This window comes from Dendropsophus ebraccatus, chromosome 5, assembly GCF_027789765.1.
Source record: "Dendropsophus ebraccatus isolate aDenEbr1 chromosome 5, aDenEbr1.pat, whole genome shotgun sequence".
In the NCBI taxonomy this organism is placed as follows: domain Eukaryota; kingdom Metazoa; phylum Chordata; class Amphibia; order Anura; family Hylidae; genus Dendropsophus; species Dendropsophus ebraccatus.
The window spans coordinates 91,710,512-91,735,371 of record NC_091458.1 but is presented as its reverse complement, the minus strand read 5'-3'; the positions used below and the strand labels follow the sequence as shown (position 1 = coordinate 91,735,371).

At 42.2% G+C, this 24,860-nt stretch overlaps 1 protein-coding gene across 1 annotated transcript in view; it reads right to left on the bottom strand.

Annotated features, from left to right (window-relative positions):
* The window catches only part of NALCN (sodium leak channel, non-selective), a 420,693-nt gene that overhangs the window by 213,164 nt on the left and 182,669 nt on the right, over positions 1–24,860 (bottom strand). Inside the window, exon 11 of the mRNA XM_069970713.1 lies at positions 11,498–11,584. Coding sequence (XP_069826814.1) covers positions 11,498–11,584 — 87 coding nt within the window. The remainder of the gene's footprint in view (positions 1–11,497; positions 11,585–24,860) is intronic.

Below are 24,860 nucleotides of genomic sequence, written 5' to 3'. Positions count from 1 at the left end.
GTGCATAATTTAACTCATTTAACATCCCAAATAACATTTCAAATAAAAACATACATTTTGTGTTATAAATATGGTCTAAAATATGGGCACATTAACAAAAATGGCCTAAATTTCTAAACATCTGGACTTCTAAGACATTTTTTGCCTCTAAATAGGCTGCAAACAGTGTGGATACAGTACACAGCCTAAAAACACAGCTCAATATCTTGAGAAAACTGCAGCAAAATCTGCATGTGTTGTAGACTTGCAGCAAGATCCAGCCACGATAGAAAAAAAATGCCACATGGAAACTTACAGTACACTGTGGAAGTTTATTGAGAAATAAATTTCCACTTTAAAACAAGCCCTATATTTCTGAGGAAAAAACTGACAGCAATAGGAAACCTACAACCAAACAACAAAAAGAAGCCTTGTCAGTAGATATTGCCTTGCATAACAGATGTGATAATTTTTTTCACATTCAGTCATAATACCTATGATAGAGTATACAGAAGATGGCACACACTTCACATTAGATTCAAGAAAATCCAGGGGGCATTACTTGTTTATGAGCCGGAGACTTCTTCTGAGCTGCTTCCAGCCTGTAATATGTTTTTTCATGTGTATGCACAGTGTACTAAAGACAGAAGCTCAATTTGACTTAAATAATATTGTACAGGATTTTGCATGGATGTAAATCAATCTAGAGTGGATGTGCAAGAGCTCAGTCATCATGCAATTAAAACAGAAAATACAATCATTACGCCATTATAAGTCATCTGCTATGTGTGTAGGGGGCACACATTTAAAATATGCCATTTTAGACGATTTATCATGGACTATTATGTGGTGCTTACAGTGTCTTTACCTGACAGGATCACTTTAAAAATTAAAACTATTTCTGCCTATAATTGTAAGAGTGCAGCAATGCATGTTTTTATGGATTAACGATTGAGTTTTGTTTTTGGCTTCTGGTGTTCTCTTCTATACGGAACATTAGCATTCTTATAAAGGTGGGATCTGAATTACAATGATCTGAATTATTTATCATAATTTAATGCCTACTTAACAAGCTTTGGAGCTGGAAGTTGAAAGTACATTTTCAAAGGTGCCATTTGTCACTGTATACCTGCATATTTCCTTGTTGATGGTTTTAATCCTAATTAGAATTTCCAAAACCTTGAACGTAATATGCTAGCAGGTGTTGTTTTGCTTCTTAATTAATATTAATGATCTTATCTTTAAGGTTCTAAATACAATTAAACCTGCACTTTGGGAAAAACTATAGGCAACTGTGATTTTTCGATTACAGCCTTATTTATGAAAAATTGCTTGGTTCTGTGCTCAAAACTCCTCGCCAAACAGCATTTGATAATTGATAAATATTATAGCTGTATTGTACTGGTAAACTATATTGCCCCCTGCCCCAGTGTAGTTGGCAGAAAGGAGCCACCTGGTCCCCCTGGGTGTGAAAACAAACTTTTGTTTCTTTTACACCTGGCTTGGCGACTGCTTCAGGCTCCCTAAAGCGAGCCACTGATAAAAAAAAAGGACTGATCATTCGGCAAAAAATGTCTTCTAAAACCGCACAAGAGACACAAAAAATGCGTTATAAGGATCCTATTAGAGCAAATTTACACATTTAATTTTGTTAAAAAGGTTTTAATCTTTAAAAGCAGTAAAAGTGGGAATTATATCTTACCGATAATTCATTTTTCAGGAGTCCATCATGACAGCACCACCTGGAGATTGATCCCATTAGTCCTAATAGGAACAGGAAGCACAGAGAAGTTAAAATAGGCCCCTCCCTGGGCAAGCCTCAGTGTTTTATAAATTACTATCCACATAGCCAACAATACAACCACACAAGGGGCGGGCAATAAACGGGTGCTGTCATGATGGACTCCTGAAAAATGAATTATCGGTAAGATATAATTCCCACTTTTCAATACGTCCAGTCATGACAGCACCACCTGGAGACATACCAGATTACCTTACTTAGGGAGGGACCACAGCATGTAGCACTTTACGTCCAATAGCCAGGTCTTGAGACGATGCTACATTTAGCTTGTAGTGACGAAAGAAGGTATGTGGTGTCGCCCACGTTGCCGCTCGACATATCTGCTCCAACGATGCTGATGACTTCTCAGCCCAGGAGACCGACATTGCTCTAGTAGAATGAGCTCGCAAATTTTCCGGTACTTCTTTACCTGCTAGTTTATAGGCTTCAGCAATTGTAGATTTCATCCATCTAGCAATGGAAGCCTTGGATGCCTTTTTCCCTTTATTAGGCCCTTGAAACTGTAAAAGAAGGTTCGAGTCTACTCTCCATTCTTTGGTGGCTTGTAAATAGGCAATCACAGATCTACGTACGTCCAGTGTATGGAAGGTTCTTTCCTTCGCATTTTTGGGGGAATCACAAAAGGAGGGTAAGATTATGTCCTGTGATCGATGAAAGTTGGTGACAACTTTTGGAAGAAAGGAAGGGTCGAGTTTAAGGACGATTCTGTCGTCTAAGACTGTAAGGTAAGGTTCCTGGGAAGAAAGAGCCTGTATCTCACAGACCCGCCTTGCTGATGTAATCGCAATTAAGAAAGTTGTCTTTAGTGAGATATGTTTTATGAACGCTTCTTCCAGAGGTTCGTAAGGTTTCTGTGTGAGACTTTGCAGTACCAGGTTTAAATCCCAAGGTGGTGTTAGGTTTGATATTTTAGGTTTCATTCTGCTTACTGCTTTAAAAAACCTCCTAATCCACCTGTGCTCTGCGATGGGCGTGTCAAAAAAACAGCCTAGTGCAGCCGCCTGAACTTTAAGGGTACTACATGCGAGTCCTTTGTCTAGGCCATCCTGTAAAAAATCCAAAATTTGTGGAAAATTTGGATTCGTTGGGTCCGGAGGGTTATCTCCACACCAGGAAGAGAACTTTCTCCAATATTTTAGGTATATGGAGGAAGTTACTTCTTTCTTACTCTTCAGCATTGTGTCAATTACCTTGGATGAGAGTCCTTTGTTGGCAAGGTAGGACTTCTCAAAAGCCATGCTGACAGATGTAGTTGATGTAGGCCCGGATGTGTTAGAGGGCCTTGTAGAAGGAGATCTTCTCTTAGAGGAAGGCGGAATGGACCCTCTAGATGAAGATGCTGAAGAAGAGAGAACCAGCTTCTTTTTGGCCACAGGGGGGCCACGAATATCACTCGAGTCTGGCCTGACAGTATTTTTTGTAGCGCCCTTGCTACCAGAGGAAGTGGAGGGAAGGCATACGCTAGGTTGAAGGTCCACCGTTGGTTTAAGGCATCCACTGCTTCTGGCATCTCTTTGGGATTTAAGGAGAAGAACTTTTTCACTTTTGTGTTTTTTCGGGTAGCGAAGAGGTCCACTTCTGGAACCCCCCACTTTGAGATCAGGGTCTGGAATACTTCTGGGTTTAGGCTCCACTCTCCGGGGTGTATCTCTTGGCGGCTTAGGAAGTCGGCTACGATGTTTTGAGAGCCTTTGAGGTGAACTGCGGACAAGGATAGTAGATGGAGCTCTGCCCAGCCGAAGATCTTTCTTGCTAGAAACTGAAGCGGTCGGTATCTGGTCCCCCCTTGGTGATTTATGAAGGCTACTGCCGTGGCGTTGTCGGAGTAAACCTTTACATGCTGATGCCACAGATGATCCTTTGCTGCTTTTAGCGCCTTGTATACCGCTTTTAGCTCGCGGAAGTTGGACGAGTTCTGTCGAGTCAGTTCTCCCCATCTTCCTTGAAACAGGAGGTCTTGAATGTGGGCTCCCCAGCCCCACCTGCTTGCGTCCGTTGTCAGAGCTACTACCTGCTGAGGGAACCATACACAACCTTTGTTTAGATTTGTTTTCCTGACACCACCACTTTAGCGATTCCTTTACCTGTGGTGACACTGACATCTTTTTGTCTAAGGACAGTGGAGACCGGTCCCATACTCTTAGTATTTGTGATTGAAGAGTCCTGGAATGGCCTTGACACCACGGAACGGCCTGCATGCAGGACACCATGGAGCCTAGAAGAGACATCGCTTCTCGGATTGTGACTGACCTTTTCCTTGTAAATGCCTTGAATTTTCCCTGGAGTGAGGTGACTTTTGCTGGAGGTAGGAAGGTCATCTGCCATTCTGTGTCCAGAATCATTCCTAGGAATTTCTTTGAATGGGATGGGACAAGATCGGACTTTTCCACATTGATGATCCAGCCTAGGGTTTGGAGACAAGAGATAGTTAAATTGATGTCTTTTAGTAGTTGGTCCCTTGTGTGAGAGATCAACAGTAGATCGTCCAGGTATGGAATGATTATGACCCCTTTTAGTCTGAGATGTGCCACCACCTCCACCATTATTTTCGTAAATATTCGAGGTGCTGTTGCTATCCCGAAAGGCAGAGCTTTGAACTGGTAGTGAAGAGTTTGCAGGTTGTGGACTATGGCAAATCTCAGGTACTTTTGGTGTGAATCGTATATTGGCACATGAAAATACGCGTCCTTCAGGTCTAAGGTGACTAGCCATGCTCCCCTGGGAATTAGAGGAATTGCCGTTTTTAGAGTCTCCATCTTGAACCTCTTGTATGCGATAGCATGGTTCAAGGGTTTTAAATTGATTATGGTCCTGAAGGATCCATTCGGTTTCTGAATCAGAAACAATTTGGAATAATGCCCTTGTTTTTCCTCTATTTGAGGAACTGGTATGACCGCCTGAAGATCTATCAGATCCAGGATGCCACTCCAGAGCTGACTGTTCAACTTTTCCGAGGCTAGAGAGGTAATACAATATTTTTGTGGAGGGGAGTCGGAAAAATCTATTTTGTAACCTCTCTCGATGGTGTTTAAAATGTATGGATTTTTTGTAATGTTTTCCCATTGGTGGTAGTAATGGGAAAGTCTCCCCCCCACAGGGATGGCGTCACTGTTTCTTATCGGAGGAACTGGGATTGAGTAAGAACTCTCTCCCCTTTCCTCCTTTGGGGTAGCTCCACCTACCGGTTTTACCTTTACCCCTGTAGGATCTGCTCTGGGTTTGCGAGTAGGGACGAAAATTTCCTTTCTTTTTAGGAGCGCTGTCTTTAGGAAAATCCTTCTTCTTGTCCGCTGCCTGTTGAAGAATAGTGTCCAGGACCGAGCCGAAAACCTGGGTACCTTCGAAGGGAATAGCACAAAGTTTAGTCTTTGAGAGGTTATCCCCTTGCCAACTTTTCAACCATAGAGCTCTCCTAGAAGAGTTGGTTAAGGCTGCAGCCTTGGCCGCGAACCGGACTGACTCAGCTGAAATATCCACCAGGTAAGCCGTAGCTAATTTAAGCATGGGAACAGAGGAGAGTAACTCTTCTCTGGAGGTCTTATCTTCAATGCGTTTTTCTAATTCTTCCAACCAAAGAAAAAGGGACCTGGCCACTGTAGTGGCGGCAATGTTAGGATTTATTGCGGCCGCTGAGGCATCCCAGGATCTGCGCAATAGACTGTCCATCTTGCGGTCAATAGGATCCTTTAATTGGGAAGCATCCTCAAAGGGGAGGGATGTCTTTTTAACAACCTTAGCGACCTGGATGTCTATTTTTGGAGATTCAAGCCAAAGTTTAGTGTCCTCTTCCTCGAAGGGGAATCTAGACCTGAACTCTTTGGGGATAAATAATCGCTTTTCTGGTTCTTTCCATTCGTCCAAAATCATATTTTTGATACTTTCATGGACGGGAAAGGCACGTTTCCTTTTAGGTCTAAGGCCTGCAAACATAGCATCTTGTTTTGTAATTTGTTCTTCTATGTCCGTAATGTCCATAGCTTTCCTTACAGCATTAAGTAAAATGTCTGTATCTTCAAGTGAAAAATAAAACTTTTTTGCCTCTTCAACCGGTGGATCTCGAGTCTGCTGCAAAGAGCCTTCCACGCTAACCACCGCAGACTCGACATCCTCAGAATCAGAGTCCGATATAATGATGCGCCTTGCTCTTTTGGCAGGGGGCTCAGGTATAGGTGCGGGTTGATTATTTAGGGCTGCTGAGACCGAGGATCTAACTTCCTCGTTGATGGCCTCTTTAAGTTGCTGTAATAAGGAGGGGGACTCCTGTTGAACCACTCTGGCAGTGCAGGCTCTGCAGAGGGGTTTATCATAGCTGTCCGATAGTTTGATGTTGCACATGGGACATCTCTTTATTATGAGCTTGTGCTTTCCATGGGGCTCCTTGTCTCCCTAAGGGGATAGAGAAAGGACCCAGTAAGCTCATATTTATTTAAAAGTAAATGAACCCCCCCCCGGGGGACAGGTACTTACTGGGCTACCAGAGGACTCGTGCTCCGCAGAGTCAGAGCGGGCTCCTTCCATGCTGACAAGCAGCAAACAAGTGAGCCAAGCTTACCTAAATAGCAGACCCCAGACCAGCTGTTGAACGTGGCGCCAACGAGCACCTCCCCGCCCTCCTCATCATCTGCATGATTCCGATGGGCGCCGCCATCTTGGGGGAGGAGCTTCTGGTCCCAGCATTCCATGCGGCACGTGCGCGTGACGTCAGACGCTGCGCACGTCGCCGGGACCGGAAGAGACCAGGGGAAACACCATGTGCGCCCGAGGACTGGCCGCAGCGTCCACGCTGCACCCCTGCTGCTTAAACTCCTGGAGCGCGGCAGCGGGGGTATTTTTCGGGACCGGAAGGCAGCCAGGACACCACGATCCGGTGCAGGAGAGTAACGGGGGACCCTTGGAGGAGTGACCCGGCCTGCCTGGCAAGTAACACTGATCCAGTCTGCCAGCCCCCTGGACCAGGAGAGTTACAACTCCGTGCTAGTCCTGATAGGAACAGGAAAACACTGAGGCTTGCCCGGGGAGGGGCCTATTTTAACTTCTCTGTGCTTCCTGTTCCTATTAGGACTAATGGGATCAATCTCCAGGTGGTGCTGTCATGACTGGACGTATTGAAAATAAGACTGAAGTAATATAAATTGGCTATCTTACCTAACTGTCAGCTTTACCATAGGGTGAACAGTGTAAAGATGCCCCCCCCCCAAATGAAAAAAAGCCTTTTTTCCCAATTTCACTACACAATTTTTTTTAGGCTTTGTTGCACATTTTATGGAAAAATCAGGCATGTCATTTTGAAGTACAGTTGGTGTTGCAAAAAATAAGACCTTTTGAACACAAGGAGTTAAAAACAAAACTGCAAAAATTAAGAGTGGCCTTCTCGCCTTATTTTTGGTGTTTCCATAGTGGCCTTCCAAGCCATATTAAAAGTGTAGAGCTGCAGACTTTACATGTCGCAGTCTCAACCTGACTGTGGCATGTAAATGGTTAAACTACCAGGAACAAAGGTCTCTCCATTCCTGTCAGATACAGCAGGGACCCACAATTACTGGGGAGCCAGCACTACCTAATTCTAGGCCCATCGTAAAAAGGCGGTGGCCTAGAAAAAGGACCCTTAATGACGTGAAAAGTCATATCGGTGGTCATTAAGAGGTTAAAGGGTTTAACTTATCAGGACAACTCTAGTCCATATGCACCATTAGGCTGAGGCTACACTGCAACCTTGTTGCACTACTGCTTTATTTCAACTATGGCTGGCCGGTTAATTAAACTAATTGATTAATTTGCCCAGAATTAATAAGATTTTCATTGAAAATCGTGAATTCAATGTTCAAAAAGAAATTAAAAATGTGTGCTCTGACCTGCTGGTGGAGCAGTGACGTTCAAGACCCAGGCGTGTGGTTACCAGCGGCCTCCAGCTTAATAGGGAGTGGGACTGGGCCCAGAGCAGCAAGCAGCTCCTCCTGCAGGTCAGAGCGCCCCAAGCTGGGCTGCCTGCCTGCACCCAGGAGATTGCCACCTGCTTGCACCCAGGAGATTGCCGCCTGCCTGCACCCAGGAGATTGCCGCAACCCATCCATTCGAGATCCAGGAGGAGCAGTGGCGACTGGGTACTGAGGAGCCCCCGGGGCAGGAGAGACCCAGAGGACTCGGCATGGCACCCCTCCCCACCACACCCTCCTTGTAATTAATACTACTACTATTGCTACTACTAATCTCACTACTGATACTACTACTCTCGATACTGTTACTACTACTCCCACTCCTGATACTACTACTCTCAATACTGCAATTACTACTCCCACTACTATTGCTATTACTACTCTCACTCCTGATACTACTACTCTCAATACTGCTACTACTTCCACTCCTGATACAACTATTTCCAATTGTATTGCTACTACTACTTCCATTAATGCTACACCCCTTATCTACTACTACTACTACTACATCCCTCGTCCACTATGCCTCTACTATTATAGCCATCATAATTAGCAAAAGAAAAAAAAGATTTAAACTGAGAATCGAGAATAATTGGAGAAAAAAAACTATTTCAACTATTAAGTGACAGCTATAGCCAAAATTGTATACAGCTCAGCGTATTGCTTTGCACTGCAGCTATAGCCTGATAGTAGCACTCCACGGTGTCACAATTCAGCCCTAGTCTTAAAGGGGTTAAAAAGGGCACATTTTAAATCTAATAAAGTTTAAATCTGTAATGCCTCCTTGCTTCCTCTCCCATCCTTTAATAACAGTCAGCTAGAAGCAGAGCTTTGCTTCCAAAACTCATTCCTGTGCTGTGTATACAAATTCTAGAAATGCAAGAGGGAGCACGGAAATTTTACAGCTCTTAGCACTACAGGAGTTCAGAAACGCCTATTTGACTAGATTTGACAGAGAATTAAAGTATTTCTCTACATTACAGAGAAAGGACATTTAACAGTGTTAGCAGTTTGGGACGTTAATCACAGCTGACAGATTCCCTTTAAGTCCAATTTTCACTAAATTCTTTATGAACTCTTTATGTGGCAATATCTATGGCACCACCCTTAGGCTATGTTCACACAATGTTTTTTTTAGCTCTGTTTAAAATGATGTCCGTCATTTTGAGTCTAAAATAACGGACGTCATTTAGCAGCCTAGCCTCCCCTTAGTGCAATGACAGCTGTTTGTACATTATTCTAGCTTGTGTTACTAATTGGCCTTTGGGTGTGGCTTAATTGAAAAGTCCATTGAGTTTAATAGTAAAAACAGAGAAAGAACTGTGGGAAAAGAAAAACTGTGTGTGAACAACTAATAAAAAATGTCCGCGGTTTGCAAAAGACGTCCAAAAATAATGATCATGTTCATTATTTTGATGCATTGTGTGCATTGGACGACCGTCTTCCCATTGACTTCAATGCATTGCCATTGAAGTCAGTTAAATCGCAGCAAAAACGGACGTTATTTTAAATCTCAAAATTGGGTGCCTTTTCTCAAATTTTTACGTTGTGTGAACATAGCCATACTCAGAACTTTTGTGACACAGTCTAAGAACTCATTGAGATTAATTTGGCATAATCTACTTTCAGTAAAGCAATACAGGTTTGATTTCATCAAGTGGTTAATTTTTATGTGATCAACTATGTTCATTTCAGAAAATTATACTACTGTCTAAAGGTATGTTTAGACATGTTAGATTTGACCTATATTTCGGCACAGGTTATGTACTAGAAATAGTCAAATCCATCAACAATCCAGATGCCATGCATGTGAATCTGGTTACTGCAATGCAAAATGTCAATGCACATCTTTGCCTCTGTGGTAAAAAACAACCAAACAGCACAAAAATAAAAAGCATATAACATATTTCTGATCTAAGTAACAAGGATTAGCCCCATTAAATCACAATTGAGCTTATCCTAATGGTGCGTTTACACAAACAGATTTATCTGACAGATCTTTGAAGCCAAAACCAGGAACAGACTATATACAGGGATCAGGTCATAAAGGAAAGACTGAGATCTATCCTCTTTTCAAATCCATTCCTGGCTTTGGCTTCCAAAATCTGTCAGATAAATCTTTCTGTGTAAACGCACCATTAGGTATATCTGCTAAGGGTTTACTGCAGGTGTGCAGGATGTCTTTGTTCTCATAGGCAATAACAAGAACAACCTTTATTATTGGGGATTGACAAGAAACAATTGGTTATGACTAATTTCTGGCAAGACATACTGTAAGGTCTTCCATCAAGACATCAGAATCCTACAAGCGATAAAAAGTGTAATAACTCTTTAGCTTGCAAAGAAAGCTTTGTATAGAGCTAAAAATAGCTGGTAATCATCACTTTTAGACAGGAGCCAAAAGAAAAGAGGACACCAACACAAAGGAAAGCAAAGCACATGTCAAAAAGGCTAAAACTAGGGAAACTCAAAAAGTTGTAGGTTCAATACATTTCAGATCATAACAGACACACATTGTTTTTATTAACATATACAGAAAATGTTTAATTTAAAAAAATATCTCCAGTCAAGTTATATTATGGACATTTAATAGTTTACCTTTTTGTCAAATCATCCATGCTAAAATAACATATTAGCTACTTTTTATGTAAGTGATGGATGTTAAAGGCAAGCAAACTGCATAATAAATACTGTAATTCTTAAACACAACATAGAACCCCAGACAAGCATGAGCCATATACTGCACATTATTTATTAAGGCAGCTTCTAACTCTCATGAGGGCAGGAGGAGAGGTGCGGCTGTGTTTGTGTATGTCACAAATTCTGTACTACCACTATATTCAAACATGGTTATTTTGAGCAAGTATTTAATGCTGCAGGTGGCACTGTTACCATCAAAAAGAATTTTCTCAGTACACAGAACATTTCCTAGCTTCCTGGCAATAGGCTCTATACTACTAAATAACAGGCTTTCTATTAATGCATCCTTTCATTTTACTAACTGGTGCACAGGCACACGTGGGGAACAGAACAGCTCAGGGAGCAACTTAAAAGCCATTTCAAACATAATCACACATTGGGATATTAATTACATCTAATAGGAAATCAACTCTATTACCTCTTCTCCCCACTATATTAGGAAAGCCCTAAATCAAAAGACTTTGCACTTAAAAAGAAAACAACTCATCCTTATCTAGCTGTATTATGGTAGAAACAGTACTGGAGCGGCGTGAATATTGATTACGTCTTATTTTAGGTGTACTCCATGAGTGCAGAATTGTGTGTGCACAACATTCAGATTGAACTTTGCTTCATCTTTTTTGAATTGCCTTAGGTATTCTCTTAGATGGGAGTAAACCACATCATATTGTGCATACTGAATCAATGCAACCATTCTTTTTATGAATGAAATTAGCTGTGTCTTTACTGTTCTGTTGGTAACACATTACTCCATCAATTTGTCCCTATGGTAATATACACAGATATTTGCTGCTGAGAAACTCTGACGTCAGTTGTGACAGTCAGGGAAAGCCCATGCTGATCTACAATGATGTCCCTCCCATTGCTCTGGATTAGAAAATGTATTTCTCTTTGATAGTCAACCAGACAACTTACAGTATCATGCAAAATGTTATTACTGACAGATATTGAATGGTTAATGCTAGTGCTCACCCTATATCAGGGCTACTGGCCATAACATAGTAAAAATGGTTCTACTTCAATAATTTTCATTTCATTCACTAATCATACACAATACAGAATTAAGGTGTCAGGTACAGCTTACCTGTAAACATGCCGGAGCTCTTCCCTGGGGCTTATTTACATCAACAGCAACTAGTTGCCATCCACCACTGGCATCTTCATGGAACATCTTAAGAAAAAACAAAAGTTTATATTAATTAAAATGCAACTCTACATGGCTATCCAATGTTGTAAAACCACCTTAGGCTATGCTCACACACCATAACAAAACAAACAAAAAAAACCCATGGTAACATTTGGCCATAATTTTGAGGTAAAAATACATCTGTATTTTCAATATATAATGCGCTCCATTAGCTGGCTTGAGAAAAATGGAGGATGACCCACTGAAACGCGTCGCCATCCTGTTTATTGCCAAATAAATGCCGATTTATACAACAGAGGATATCAGCAAGTTTCACTATTGCACACTAAACTGAAGGCATCCAGGAGGGGGATAGGCATGTTCACACATCCTTTTCCCCACAGTGAAGTAAGTTCCACATCTGATACACCTTGTCACGTATATATCCATCCCTGATCGCTGTCACTATTTTTTCTTCTGGTACACACATTTAGGTCAATGGGAAATAGTATAGAATAGCGACTGGAGGCCTGGAGAGAGTGAGAGGAAAGCTTTGTTCATCATGGGAGCCAGGATTAGGTAAGTAGAAACATAGAAGATTGTCGGCAGAAAAAGACCACTGGGTCCATCTAGTCCGCCCCTTTTAGTATTTTCTTCCTTATTATCTTAGGATAGATATATGTCTATCCCAGGCGTGTTTAAATTCTGTTATTGTAGATTTACCAACCACCTCTGCTGGAAGTTTGTTCCAGGTATCTACTACTCTTTCAGTAAAATAATATTTTCTTACATTGCTTCTGATCTTTCCCCCAACTAACCTCTCACTGTGTCCTCTTGTTCTTGAGCTCAGTTTTTTACTAAAAACACTCCCCTCTTGAACCTTATTTAGTCCCTTAACATACTTAAAGGTTTCAATCATGTCCCCCCTTTCCCGTCTTTCCTCCAGACTATACAGATTCAAATCCTTAAGTCTTTCCTGATATGGTTTATGCCTCACACCCTCCACCATTTTTGTAGCTCGTCTTTGGACCCGTTCTATTTTATCAATGTCCTTTTTTAGGTGAGGTCTCCAGAACTGGACACAGTATTCCAGATGTGGCCTCACCAGAGCTCTATACAGCGGGATCACAATCTCCCTCTTCCTACTGGTTATACCTCTAGCTATACACCCCAGCATACGATTTGCTTTCCCCACCGCCTGGTTGCACTGGTGACTCATTTTAAGGCTTTCAGAAATCATTACCCCTAAATCCTTCTCTTCTGAAGTCTTTTCCAACACAGTACTGCCGATGTGATACTCGGATAGAGGATTCCTCCTCCCCAAGTGCACTATTTTACATTTGGAAACGTTGAACTTCAATTTCCACTGTTTGGACCACGTATCTAACAAAGCTAAATCATTTTCCATATTACTGACACCTCCAGGAATATCCACCCTATTGCACACTTTTGTGTCGTCAGCAAACAGACAAACTTTACCTACCAACCCTTCTCCTATGTCACTTACAAACATATTAAAAAGAATAGGACCCAGAACAGACCCTTGTGGCACACCACTTGTAACCAGTCTCTGCTCAGAATATACACCATTAACAACAACCTTCTGATATCTCTTCTTCAGCCAACCACAAATCCACTGAACTATCCAGGGATTTAGTCCAATTTTCTCCAACTTCTCTATCAGCTCTTTATGGAGAACTGTATCAAAAGCTTTGCTGAAGTCCAGATAGGCGATATCCACAGCACCACCTTCATCCAGCACTTTTGTGGCATAATTAAAGAAATCAATGAGATTAGTCTGACATGATCGGCCCTCAGTAAAGCCATGCTGGTTTGGATCCATCAAATTGTTGATTCTTAGGTGATCCATTATCTTCTTTTTTAGAAGAGTTTCCATCATTTTCACTACTACAGATGTCAGGCTCACTGGCCTGTAGTTACTGGGCTCTTCTCTATTCCCCTTCTTGTGGATTGGTATAACATTGGCTGTTCTCCAATCATCGGGGACATCTCCTGTTAGCAGGGATTGGTTATACAGATATGTCAGGGGGGCAGCAATCACAGATCTGAGTTCTTTTTAGAACCCTGGGATGGATCCCTTCTGGACCCATCGCCTTATTCAGCTTTAAACGGGCAAGTTCCTCTGCAACTTCAGCCTCTGGAAATACTGGAGCCGAACCCATATAGCTGGAGGCAATGTTGTGTCCAACCATCCTGTGATTGTGAAGGCCGCCTTCTGAAAACACTGAGCAGAAGTAACTATTCAAATAGTCAGCGACCGCCTTATCTCCATCAATAAACGTATTCTCCCCATTACTTATTTTAGTAATGCTGCAGCCATTCTTCTTCTTCTTCCTGTCACTTATATATCTGAAGAAGGTTTTATTCCCCGCAGTAACAGATTTTGCCATTTCCTCTTCTTTTGAGGCTTTAGCAGCATTTATAATCTGCTTTGCCTCCTTCTGTATTCTTTTATACGTCTTTCTGTCAGCTTCATTCCCAGTCTCCTTATACTTCCTATACGCTGCCTTTTTTCCTTTTACAATGGCCTTAACCTCTATAGTAAACCATAATGGATTCTTCTTCCTTTTACTTTTGCTAACTTCTCGTACATATAGTCTAGTTGCCTTTAATATGACATTTTTTAATTCTGCCCACTGAGTGCTCGCTCCCGATGTTTTATCCCACCCTCTTAATTCTTTATCTAAATACTCCCCCATTTTATTAAAATCTGTCTTCCTAAAATCCAATACTCTTGTTGTAGTATGGGATTGGACGTAGTCAGTTTGTACGTCAAACCATAGACACTGGTGGTCACTGGAACCTAGATTTTCTTCCACTCTAACTTCAGACACCCGATCCCCATTAGTAAATACTAAATCTAGAATGTTCTCTCCTCTGGTAGGTGACTTCACAAGCTGTTTCAGAGATGCCCCTGTAAGGGCCTCCATTACATTCTTGCTTTTACATGTAAGTGCAGAAGGGATATTCCAATCCACATCCGGCATGTTAAAGTCACCCATAACTACAATGTCCCGCTTTAATGACATTTTAGTAATTTCATCCATCAGCATATTATCATAGTCCTCGCTTTGCCCCGGAGGCCTATAGACAACACCTATCCTAATAACAGATCCCTCTTTGGACTGCATACAAACCCATAGAGTCTCCAGCTCTTTATATGTATTTTGGATGAGTGTCGATTTAAGACTAAGACATAAATGGCTACCCCGCCTCCCCTTCTCTCTGCTCTGTCTTTTCTGTACAGAATATATCCCGGTATAGCTATTTCCCAATCATTAGACTCTTTGAACCAGGTCTCTGTTACAGCAACAAGGTCCAAATCATCTCTAGACATAATGGCCGTCAGCTCACAGATCTTGTTTCCTAAGCTGCGAGCATTCGTACACATTGCCCGAAGATTACTAAGCTTCATAATACCTTTATTCCCAAATTCATCTACCGCACCAACAGCACCTTCCTTACCACCAATAACCGCACCAACCATTGCATCTACAGCACCAATAACCGCACCAACAACTGCGTCAACAGCACCAACAACTACATCAACAGCACCAACCACTGTGTCTACAGCACCAACCACTGCACTTTCACCAATCCGGATACACTTATTTGTCTTTACTGGTCGGGGACAGAAATCCTCCTCCTCTATTATACTTCTGTCCCCTTCATCTAGTTTAAATGTCTGTCCAAAAACAATCTGAATTCCTCACTAAGTACCTGTGTACCTATGTGTGATGGGTGCAAACCATCCCTCTTGAACATGTCCTTTTTGCACCACTTGCAAAAGCTATGACTAACAAACCCAAAACCTTCTGCCTTAAACCACTGCCTTAACCATGCATTAAACTCTGAGATATCACATGCCTTGTTGTTCTGATTACAGACTGGCAAAACCTCTGAAAATGCCCAACAATCTGTTATCTTGCCCAGCTCCAGACTAAAAGTTTGAAATTCCTTTTTAACCAAATCCACATCTCCTTGGGACAAGTCATTGGTTCCAAGATGAACCACCAGATCAATCTTGCTACCTATACTAGCAGCCTTCACAATGTTCACAATCCGTCTCCTATCCCTCCTGACAGTAGCACCTGGGAGACATCTCACCTCTCTAAACACATCCTCCTCCTGTCCTACCACAACACCTCTAACAATCGAGTCACCAACTAGAAGATGCCTTCTCTTCTTACTAACCTTTACTTCTGCCCTCAGTGGCCCATCCAAAACAACATCCCCATTGGGAATCACCTGAGCAGCCATGTCTTCAACAGCAACAGCATCTCTATCAATATCAGCAAGAACACTAAAACTATTCTGCACAGAGAGGCCAAACGTGCTATGCTTCTGCTCTACAGCTCGCAACCTACCTGAACCAACTGTTTTCCAAACCGCTCTTTTCCTCTGAGGTCTTTGAGGAAGAGGTGGCTGGTAACAGGGCTGCACAGCAACTCCTGGCTGGGATAGTCTCCTCACATCAGATTGAAGTGTACAGACTAAGGACTGCAGCCTAGAAATTTCACAACGTAAACCAGAAATCTGCATGCAAACTGGACAGCACCCCAAGTCCCAAAGGGTTCTACGGAAAACTACAGCCAAACAAGAATTACACTGCACCAAACCAGACATCATTTAAGAACAAGTGAAAGCAAGTACTGAAAAAAAAAAATATAATCTCCTGCAGTCACCAAACTCCTGCTGTTTTCAAACTACTGCAGTTTTTTAACTACTCACTTCTGCCACGCTGCTTCTACCAGTAGTCAACTCTCCAGAGTAAACTCCACAGAGTTTGTAGCCTCCTTATATACAGGTAAATCTTAATTAGGTTAATTTAGGAGGCTGGCTCTTTTCTTATGCTAATCTAATTAAATCAACACCTGGTCTGGAATGTCTAGCCACACCCTGCCAGATTAACACCCATTCACAAAATGCAGCAACAAAACCAAAAAACCAAACAAAAACCTAGTAGTAATGACCAAATTAACCTCAGTCAAAACACAAATCCAAATACCTAGAAATAAACAGTGATTAATTCAAATTTAAACAGTAATAAATTCAATAAAAACAGTAATATATTCAGTTAAGTATTAAAATAATAAACAGTATAATAATGTTTTTTAATAATGTTTTTTATAATAAATAAACAGTATAAATAAATAAATAAATAAATATATAAATAATAATAACAGTATTATTTTTTTATTTTTTTTGTCTGGTCACAGTGGGGGCAATAATACCATATGCTGTCAGAGGAGCAATATTCCTATATGAAGGAACAGGACATATTACTATGTAGGGAAAAAGGGGGAATTATTATTGCATAAGGGCAGAGAAGGCATTATTGCTATATGGCTGCACAGGGGGACTTTAATACTGTATAAGGGCACAGGGAGCCTCTATACAATATGGAGGCACAGGGGGTATTATTTCAGTATGGGGCATGGATTATTACTACTGTGTGAAAGTACAGAGGATTTCATTACTCTATGGAGGCATGAGAGTATTATTTATGTATGGGGCACTTACTTTGGGAGGGCTCAGGATGCATGATTATTGCATGGGAGTACAAAATGCATTACTATTTTATACAGCGCAGTAAAGGCATTACACAAGGGCATGGGGGCATTATAAAAAAAAATGGGGGTAAAGGTGGGGCATTATTAGTTGAAGTTTCACTGTCGTTATAACTTCAAAATCTATATCAACAGTAGATTTGATATAAAGCATCTTCCGGCGTATAAGATGTCTGGGCAAATAAGACGACCCCCAACTTTTACGGTTAAAATATAGAATTTGGGATATACCCTCTTCCAACACACATTAAATAAAAGTTAATAAAAAACATCAGACAGCAGTGAGATCTGAGAGGCAGAGAAGGAGGTTCAGTAATACAGGTAGGATACAAGCATGGGCCAGATGGGTGAGTTGTTCTGGGCACAGGGACACCGTATTTCATTTTTCCATACCCCGGACGCCTGCAGCTTGCTCTGCCCTTCATACGGTCCCCGCATAAAGTGGGAATGTGGCCGTTTTTAGTGAGGACATTATTATCAAATGGTACACTAATGGAGGCACCATACTCTCAAGAGTTAAAATGGAATTGCAAGACCTTGTCATTAGGGCACTTACGTTGTATAATTTAAATAACGGTGCCTGTCAGTGTTCCTCTAACAGTAAAGCCAACCAGACTCTTATTTTTGCAAAGCCTTTCCAAAGTGGCCATACTTTGTAGGGTGCCCAAGGGGGGACAGACAGAGATGTCGCCATCACAATTTACCGTGGCATGTAGGAGGTTAAATGGTCCAAATCAGAGCCAGCACCAACCTGGGCTATTAGAGCAAGAACCCAGCTGTCAGTCATAGCCAAGCTCCTGAAGTAATCATGTGTGCGAAGCTCATGTGGACACGTGATCAACATGGTGTACATGCACTGTAAGATGTGACAGGAACAGAACAACCTGCTCATAATTACGCATGTCATGTGTCAGGAAGAGTTAAAACACATTCCAAATTTAAAGCTGGATTGGAGTCAATTTAATTATAACATGTAAGGTTAAACTGAGGGTAACAGCAAAACCAGCAAACCATGGCAGGCAGGAAGAGAAAAGATGGGGCACCATTGCCTGTTATTTGCAGAGAACATACAATAGATGTCCATAGAGAAACAGCATGAACTGATGGATAGAAAGTTAAATGATCTGAAAGGAAAGGCAAGTGACACCGGAGTTGAATTAATTTAGGATTGAACAAATGATGTGTGGGAGGATGAGCAATTTACAAGAACCATTAAGCTGATGCATATAGTGTATGCAATGAAATGTAGGAGAACGCAACAGTATTCACAAGTACTTTCCCAGCATTATTTATGCAATTAGCAGTTGTACATTGCTGCTTTGTAGCACTATATATTAGTGTTGTATACAGAACTAGAAAATGTACCCGGCGCTGCCCGGGTATAAAGTGTCAGTGTGTTAATTAGATTTGTTCTAAGGTGCCCAGGAGGCCAAGCTAAAGGTATTGTTTCATCTGAGTTAATCAGTGGAATTAGTGTATACCTGTAGTGCATAGTTGGAGGGGTTCTGTATACCCACAATGTATAGTTTTAGGGGTCTCGCATATCTGTAGTGCATAGTTGGGGGGGCTGTATACCTATAGTGTATAGTTGAGGGAGGTCCTGTATACCTGCAGTGTACAGTTGATGAAGGTCCTGTATACCTGTACTGTATAGTTCGGGGATCCTGTATACCTGTAGCATATAGTTGGTGCTGTATACCTGTAATGTATAGTTGGTGGAGGTCTTGTATACCTGTAGTTTATAGTTTGAGGGTCCTGGATACCTGTAGAGTATAATTGGTGGAGGTCTTGTATACCTGTAGTATATAGTTCGGGGGTCCTGTATACCTGTAGTAAATAGTTTGAGGGTCCTGTATAACTATAGTATAGAGTTGGTGGAGGTCCTGTATACCTGTAGTGTATAGTTTGGGGTCCTATATACCTGTAGTATATAGCTGGTGGAGTTCCTGTATACCTGTAGTTTATTTGGGGTCCTGTATACTTGTAGTATAGAGTTGGTGAAGGTGCTGTATACCTGTATTATAGAGTTGGTGTAGGTCCTGTATACCTGTAGTGTATGGTTTTGAGGTCCTGTATACCTGTAGTGTATAGTTTGGGGTCCTATATACCTGTAGTATATAGTTGGTGGAGTTCCTGTATACCTGTAGTGTATAGTTTTGGGGACCTGTATACCTGTAGTGTATAGTTTGCGGTCCTGTATACCTGTAGTATATAGTTTTGTGGAGGTCCCGTGCACTTGTAGTGTATAGTTTTGGGGTCCTGTATACCTGTAGTGTCCTGTATACCTGCAGGGTTGTATTTAACCGTATGGCAGTGTTATTCAGTCACAGTGTGTCGGTATTGGTCATGTCTGGAATGGGGGTGTTATCCAGTCACAGTATGGCGGTATTGGTCAGGTCTGGTGTGGCGGTGTTATCCAGTCACGGTATGGTGGTATTGGTCAGGTCTGGTATAGCGGTGTTATCCAGTCACAGTATGGCAGTATTGGTCAGGTCTGATATGATGGTGTTATCCAGTCACAGTATGGTGGTATTGGTCAGGACTGGTGTGGCGGTGTTACCCAGTCACAGTTTGCCGGTATTGGTCAGGTCTGGTATGGCAGTGTTATCCAGTCACAGCATGGCGGTATTGGTCAGGTCTGGTATGACAGTGTTATCCAGCACAGTATAGCAGTATTGGTCAGGTCTGGTGTGGCGGTGTTATCCATTCACAGTATGGCGGTATTGGTCAGGTCTTATATGACAGTGTTATCCAGTCACAGTATGGCGGTATTGGTCAGGTCTGGTATGACAGTGTTATCCAGTCACAGTATGGCGGTATTGGTCAGGTCTGGTGTGGCAGTGTTATCCAGTCACAGTATGGCGGTATTGGTCAGGTCTGGTGTGGCAGTGTTATCCAGTCACAGTATGGCGGTATTGGTCAGGTCTGGTGTGGCGGTGTTACCCAGTCACAGTTTGGCGGTATTGGTCAGGTCTGGTATGGAGGTGTTATCCAGTCACAGTATGGCGGTATTGGTCAGGTCTGGCAGTGTTATCCAGTCACAGTATGGCGGTATTGGTCAGGTCTGGTATGATAGTGTTATTCAGCACAGTATGGTGGTATTGGTCAGGTCTGGTGTAGCAGTGTTACCCAGTCACAGTTTGGTATACCTGTTGTGCCCTGTATATACATGTACTGTATGGATGGAGTAGGGGGTCCTGTATATACATGTACTGTATGAATGGAGTAGGGGGCCCTGTATATACATGTACTGTATAGATGGAGTAGGGGGCCCTATATACATGTACTGTATGGATGGAGTAGGGGGGCCTGTATATACATGTACTGTATAGATGGAGTAGGGGGTCCTGTATATACATGTACTGTATGGATGGAGTAGGGGGTCCTGTATATACATGTACTGTATAGATGGAGTAGGGGCTCCTATATATACATGTACTGTATAGATGGAGTAGGGGGTCCTGTATATACATGTACTGTATAGATGGAGTATGGGGTCCTGTATATACATGTACTGTATAGATGGAGTAGGGGGTCCTGTATATACATGTACTGTATAGATGGAGTAGGGGGTCCTGTATATACATGTACTGTATAGATGGAGTAGGGGGTCCTGTATATACATGTACTGTATAGATGGAGTAGGGGGTCCTGTATATACATGTACTGTATAGATGGAGTAGGGGGTCCTGTATATACATGTACTGTATAGATGGAGTAGGGGGTCCTGTATACATATACTGTATAGATGGAGTAGGGGGTCCTGTATATATATGTACTGTATAGATGGAGTAGGGGGTCCTGTATATACATGTACTGTATAGATGGAGTAGGGGTTCCTGTATATACATGTACTGTATAGATGGAGTAGGGGGTCCTGTATATACATGTACTGTATAGATGGAGTAGGGGGTCCTGTATATACATGTACTGTATAGATGGAGTAGGGGGCCCTGTATATACATGTACTGTATAGATGGAGTAGGGGGCCCTGTATATACATGTACTGTATAGATGGAGTAGGGGGCCCTGTATATACATGTACTGTATAGATGGAGTAGGGGGCCCTGTATATACATGTACTGTATAGATGGAGTAGGGGGCCCTGTATATACATGTACTGTATAGATGGAGTAGGGGGCCCTGTATATACATGTACTGTATAGATGGAGTAGGGGGCCCTGTATATATATGTACTGTATAGATGGAGTAGGGGGCCCTGTATATACATGTACTGTATAGATGGAGTAGGGGGTCTACCAGTTATTACTGTGGATGTTGTGAGGCAGCTTCCCTAGCAACCATTGCTCCCTGTGAAAATGAAAGCAGTAATCCTATTGGTTGCTAAGGCTCCAACTGCCGTGTCTGCTGCAGCTAATTATATCACCTGTGTTTGCAGTGAGGAGATTTTCCCATTCATCTCTCTGGGGCGCCGCTCTTCCCCCTCCCCCTCCCCTCCTGTACATCTGGCAGGGACGGGACCTTCGCAATAACCTTCCCGGGCACCCAATGTATCTGTGTGCCAAATTTGGGGTCAAACGGTTCAGGCGTTTGGAAGTCTATAGAGGACAGACAGACAGAAGGACAGAAGGACAGACAGACAGACAGACTTTGATTTTTATGATATAGATGTAAAGATAATGTTACATTCTTCCCTATGATTAGCAACATCAACTTTGAGATTATGCTCTTGCTAATGCAGAGAGAATGACAGTCAATAACAGCCAGGGTCCCCAGAGAGAAGGCAGAGAAAATGTTAGGCCGAGTTCCCACAACATATTTTTTCAATTACTAACGGCCGTTGTTGCAACACCAGACGCTATTTATTGATAAAATACATTGCATTGTTTTCTATGGAATACTGGCCGGAGCGTACACATGCTGGCCAGGATTCCATACGGCCACACAGAAAACGGACAGTGCAGACTATCTAAAGTTCGGCTCTGGCTGGACTTTACATTGTCTGCAATGGCTGATTGGATCGTGGGCACACCCATATGTGCCCGAATTCCAATTAGAAAGAAATTAAGTTCATCTGGTGAGTACTGCAGTATCGGCCAGGTTGAACTTCACAGACAGCGGCTGTTCTGTGACACGGCCGTGTCACAGAACGGCAGCTGTCATAAATTGTGCAAACTTAGCTTAATACTGTTCCTGCCCTCCAGATAACAGTGTATACTTCTCTGTAGGCCGTATTCCTGGAATCATGAATCCCAGCAGTGAGCAGAGATGCAAGAGTATGGTATATGACCACTGACTGCCTGCAGTGGTCACATGTTGTCCACTCCAACAGAAAGATGTGAGAGGTGAGGTGAGTAACTGTTGGGTTGTTATTTTATTTATGGGGCCCTTTGAAAACTTCTTTTTACAACCTCGATAACCCCTTTAAAGTGTCACTGTCATTTGTAAAAACTTTTGACATGTCATAGTGACATGAGTTTTGATTGGTCCCGATCTGCGTGTTCAGACCTGAACCGGTGGGGAGAAAAAGCCGGGAGAAGACGTTTTTTTTTTCTCACACAGAGCATGGAGTGGACACGCTGCAGCGCGGTCCTCTCCTGCTCAGTTTCCCGATTATTACTGGCCTAATTACTTAGACCCAGTCTGATCAAAACTTTTGACATGTCTCTATGACATGTCAAAAGTTTTTACAAACGACAGTGACCCTTTTAGGCTGGGTTCACACACAGTATATTTGAGGCTGTATTTGGTCCTCATGTCAGGTCCTCATAGCAACCAAAACCAGGAGTGGATTGAAAACACAGAAAGTCTATGTTCACACAATGTTGAAATTGAGTGGATGGCCGCCATATAACGGCAAATAACTGCCATTATTTCAATACAACAGCCGTGGTTTTAAAATAAAAGCAAATATTTACCATTAAATCACGGCAATCCACTCAATTACAACATTGTGTGAACAGATCCTTTCTGTGTTTTCAATCCACTCCTGGTTTTGGTTACTATGAGGACCAAATACTGCCTGAAATATACTGTGTGAACCAAGCCTTAGAGTGGGTTCACACATACCGGAATCACAGCAGATTCCACGCTGCGAGTTCACAGCTAAATCCGCTGCGATTCTCTGTACTGACAGTTTGTATGGGTTTACATATTCGCAGTGGATTTTTCATTCCGCTGCAAGTATGTAAACCCCATCCCCCTTAATCTGCCGCGGCCCCATGAATACTTTACCGGTCCGTGCTCCGGCCTGCTTCTGTGGCTCCCTGACCTGCCGCTCAGTCAATCAATGGCTGCATCGGGACAGCGCACTGATTGGCTGAGCGGGATGTCAGGGAGCCAGGAGCCACAGAATTAGGCTGGAGCACGGACCGGTAAAGTATTCATGAGGCCGCAGCAGGGTATGGGGGTTACATACTCGCAGCGGAATTAAAAATCTGCTGCGAGTATGCAAACTGACAGTACCGGGAATCGTGCGGATTTCGCTTCAAAGTTGCAGTGTGAAATCAGCTGCGATTCCGGTATGTGTGGACCCACCCTAAGGGTCAAACATTGAAATAACAGGATGCTACCTCCAAACAGTGGCAGTATTAGGAAATACAAGGGCCTGCAATTTTTTTCTGTCCTGACAAGCAGCAGTATCCAGACATGTACTTACATTGTTTGAACCATACAAGTTACCTTGTACAAACTGTAAATGTGACAACCCATTTTCACAAAATTCAATTCTTGCCTTAAATCTAGCATTAGCAGGGCATTCAGATTTACAATAAGTCAGCTCACTGATGCAAAATTAGACTGACACATAAGACCATGAGGGACACAGTTATAGATTATTTGACCTTAAGCTAATGTTGCAGTGAACAAACTTTGACATGTTGCAAAAAGCATTTTGCCCAGTCTAGGTCTTGCAAAGATCTTTTCAGTTTCCCTTCACAGCCATCCTGAAGCATAGGTCTAAGCATAGATCTTTATCCCTCCATTGTTGCCATGTGTCCTGAGGCGCTAGCATTAGAATTCAGCACAGACAAACTCTTCAGATGGAAGAAGGGATGACACAATAAATGTATGTTTATCTGCCAAGGTGACTTGTTATCATTCATCTTCTGTCAGAAATACTGGAATGCATTAATGAAACTCCAGACAGAGGTGCACAGTACAAATGTTAACAGAACATAATATTGAATCCCTTCAAAAATCCATTAGGAATTAAAGCGACTCTGTACCCACAATCTGCCCCCTCCACCACTTGTACCTTCGGATAGCTGCTTTTAATCCAAGATCTGTCCTGGGGTCCGTTCGGCAAGTGATGCAGTTATTGTCCTAAAAAACTACTTTTAAACTTGCAGCCCCGTGCCCAACGGCCGGGGCTTAGAGTATCTGTGCCCTAACTTTTAAACCGTCAACATCTTATTTATTAGCCCTTCAACAAATAACCATATATATTTGTCAAAACTCTAACATTTGTTGAATTGGTGTAAGTTCATCATAAATTACTCATATTTGCAGATGACATGTTAGTAGCCATCACCTCCCCAGTCACTACACACTTTAATTTTACTATACTTTGAGGATTCAGTGTTACTCATATTAAATGTGACACCTATGATCCTCCCACCATCTAAAGTTTTTGTGATGACTCTCATAGTCTCTTTTTCCTGGTATACTGCCCTCCATTCTTTTAAAGCCCTTATATTTTCTCTGAGTGCTTCCTGTACCTATGCCACTTTCTTTTCTACTAAATGTTTAACATATGATCATACAACTTA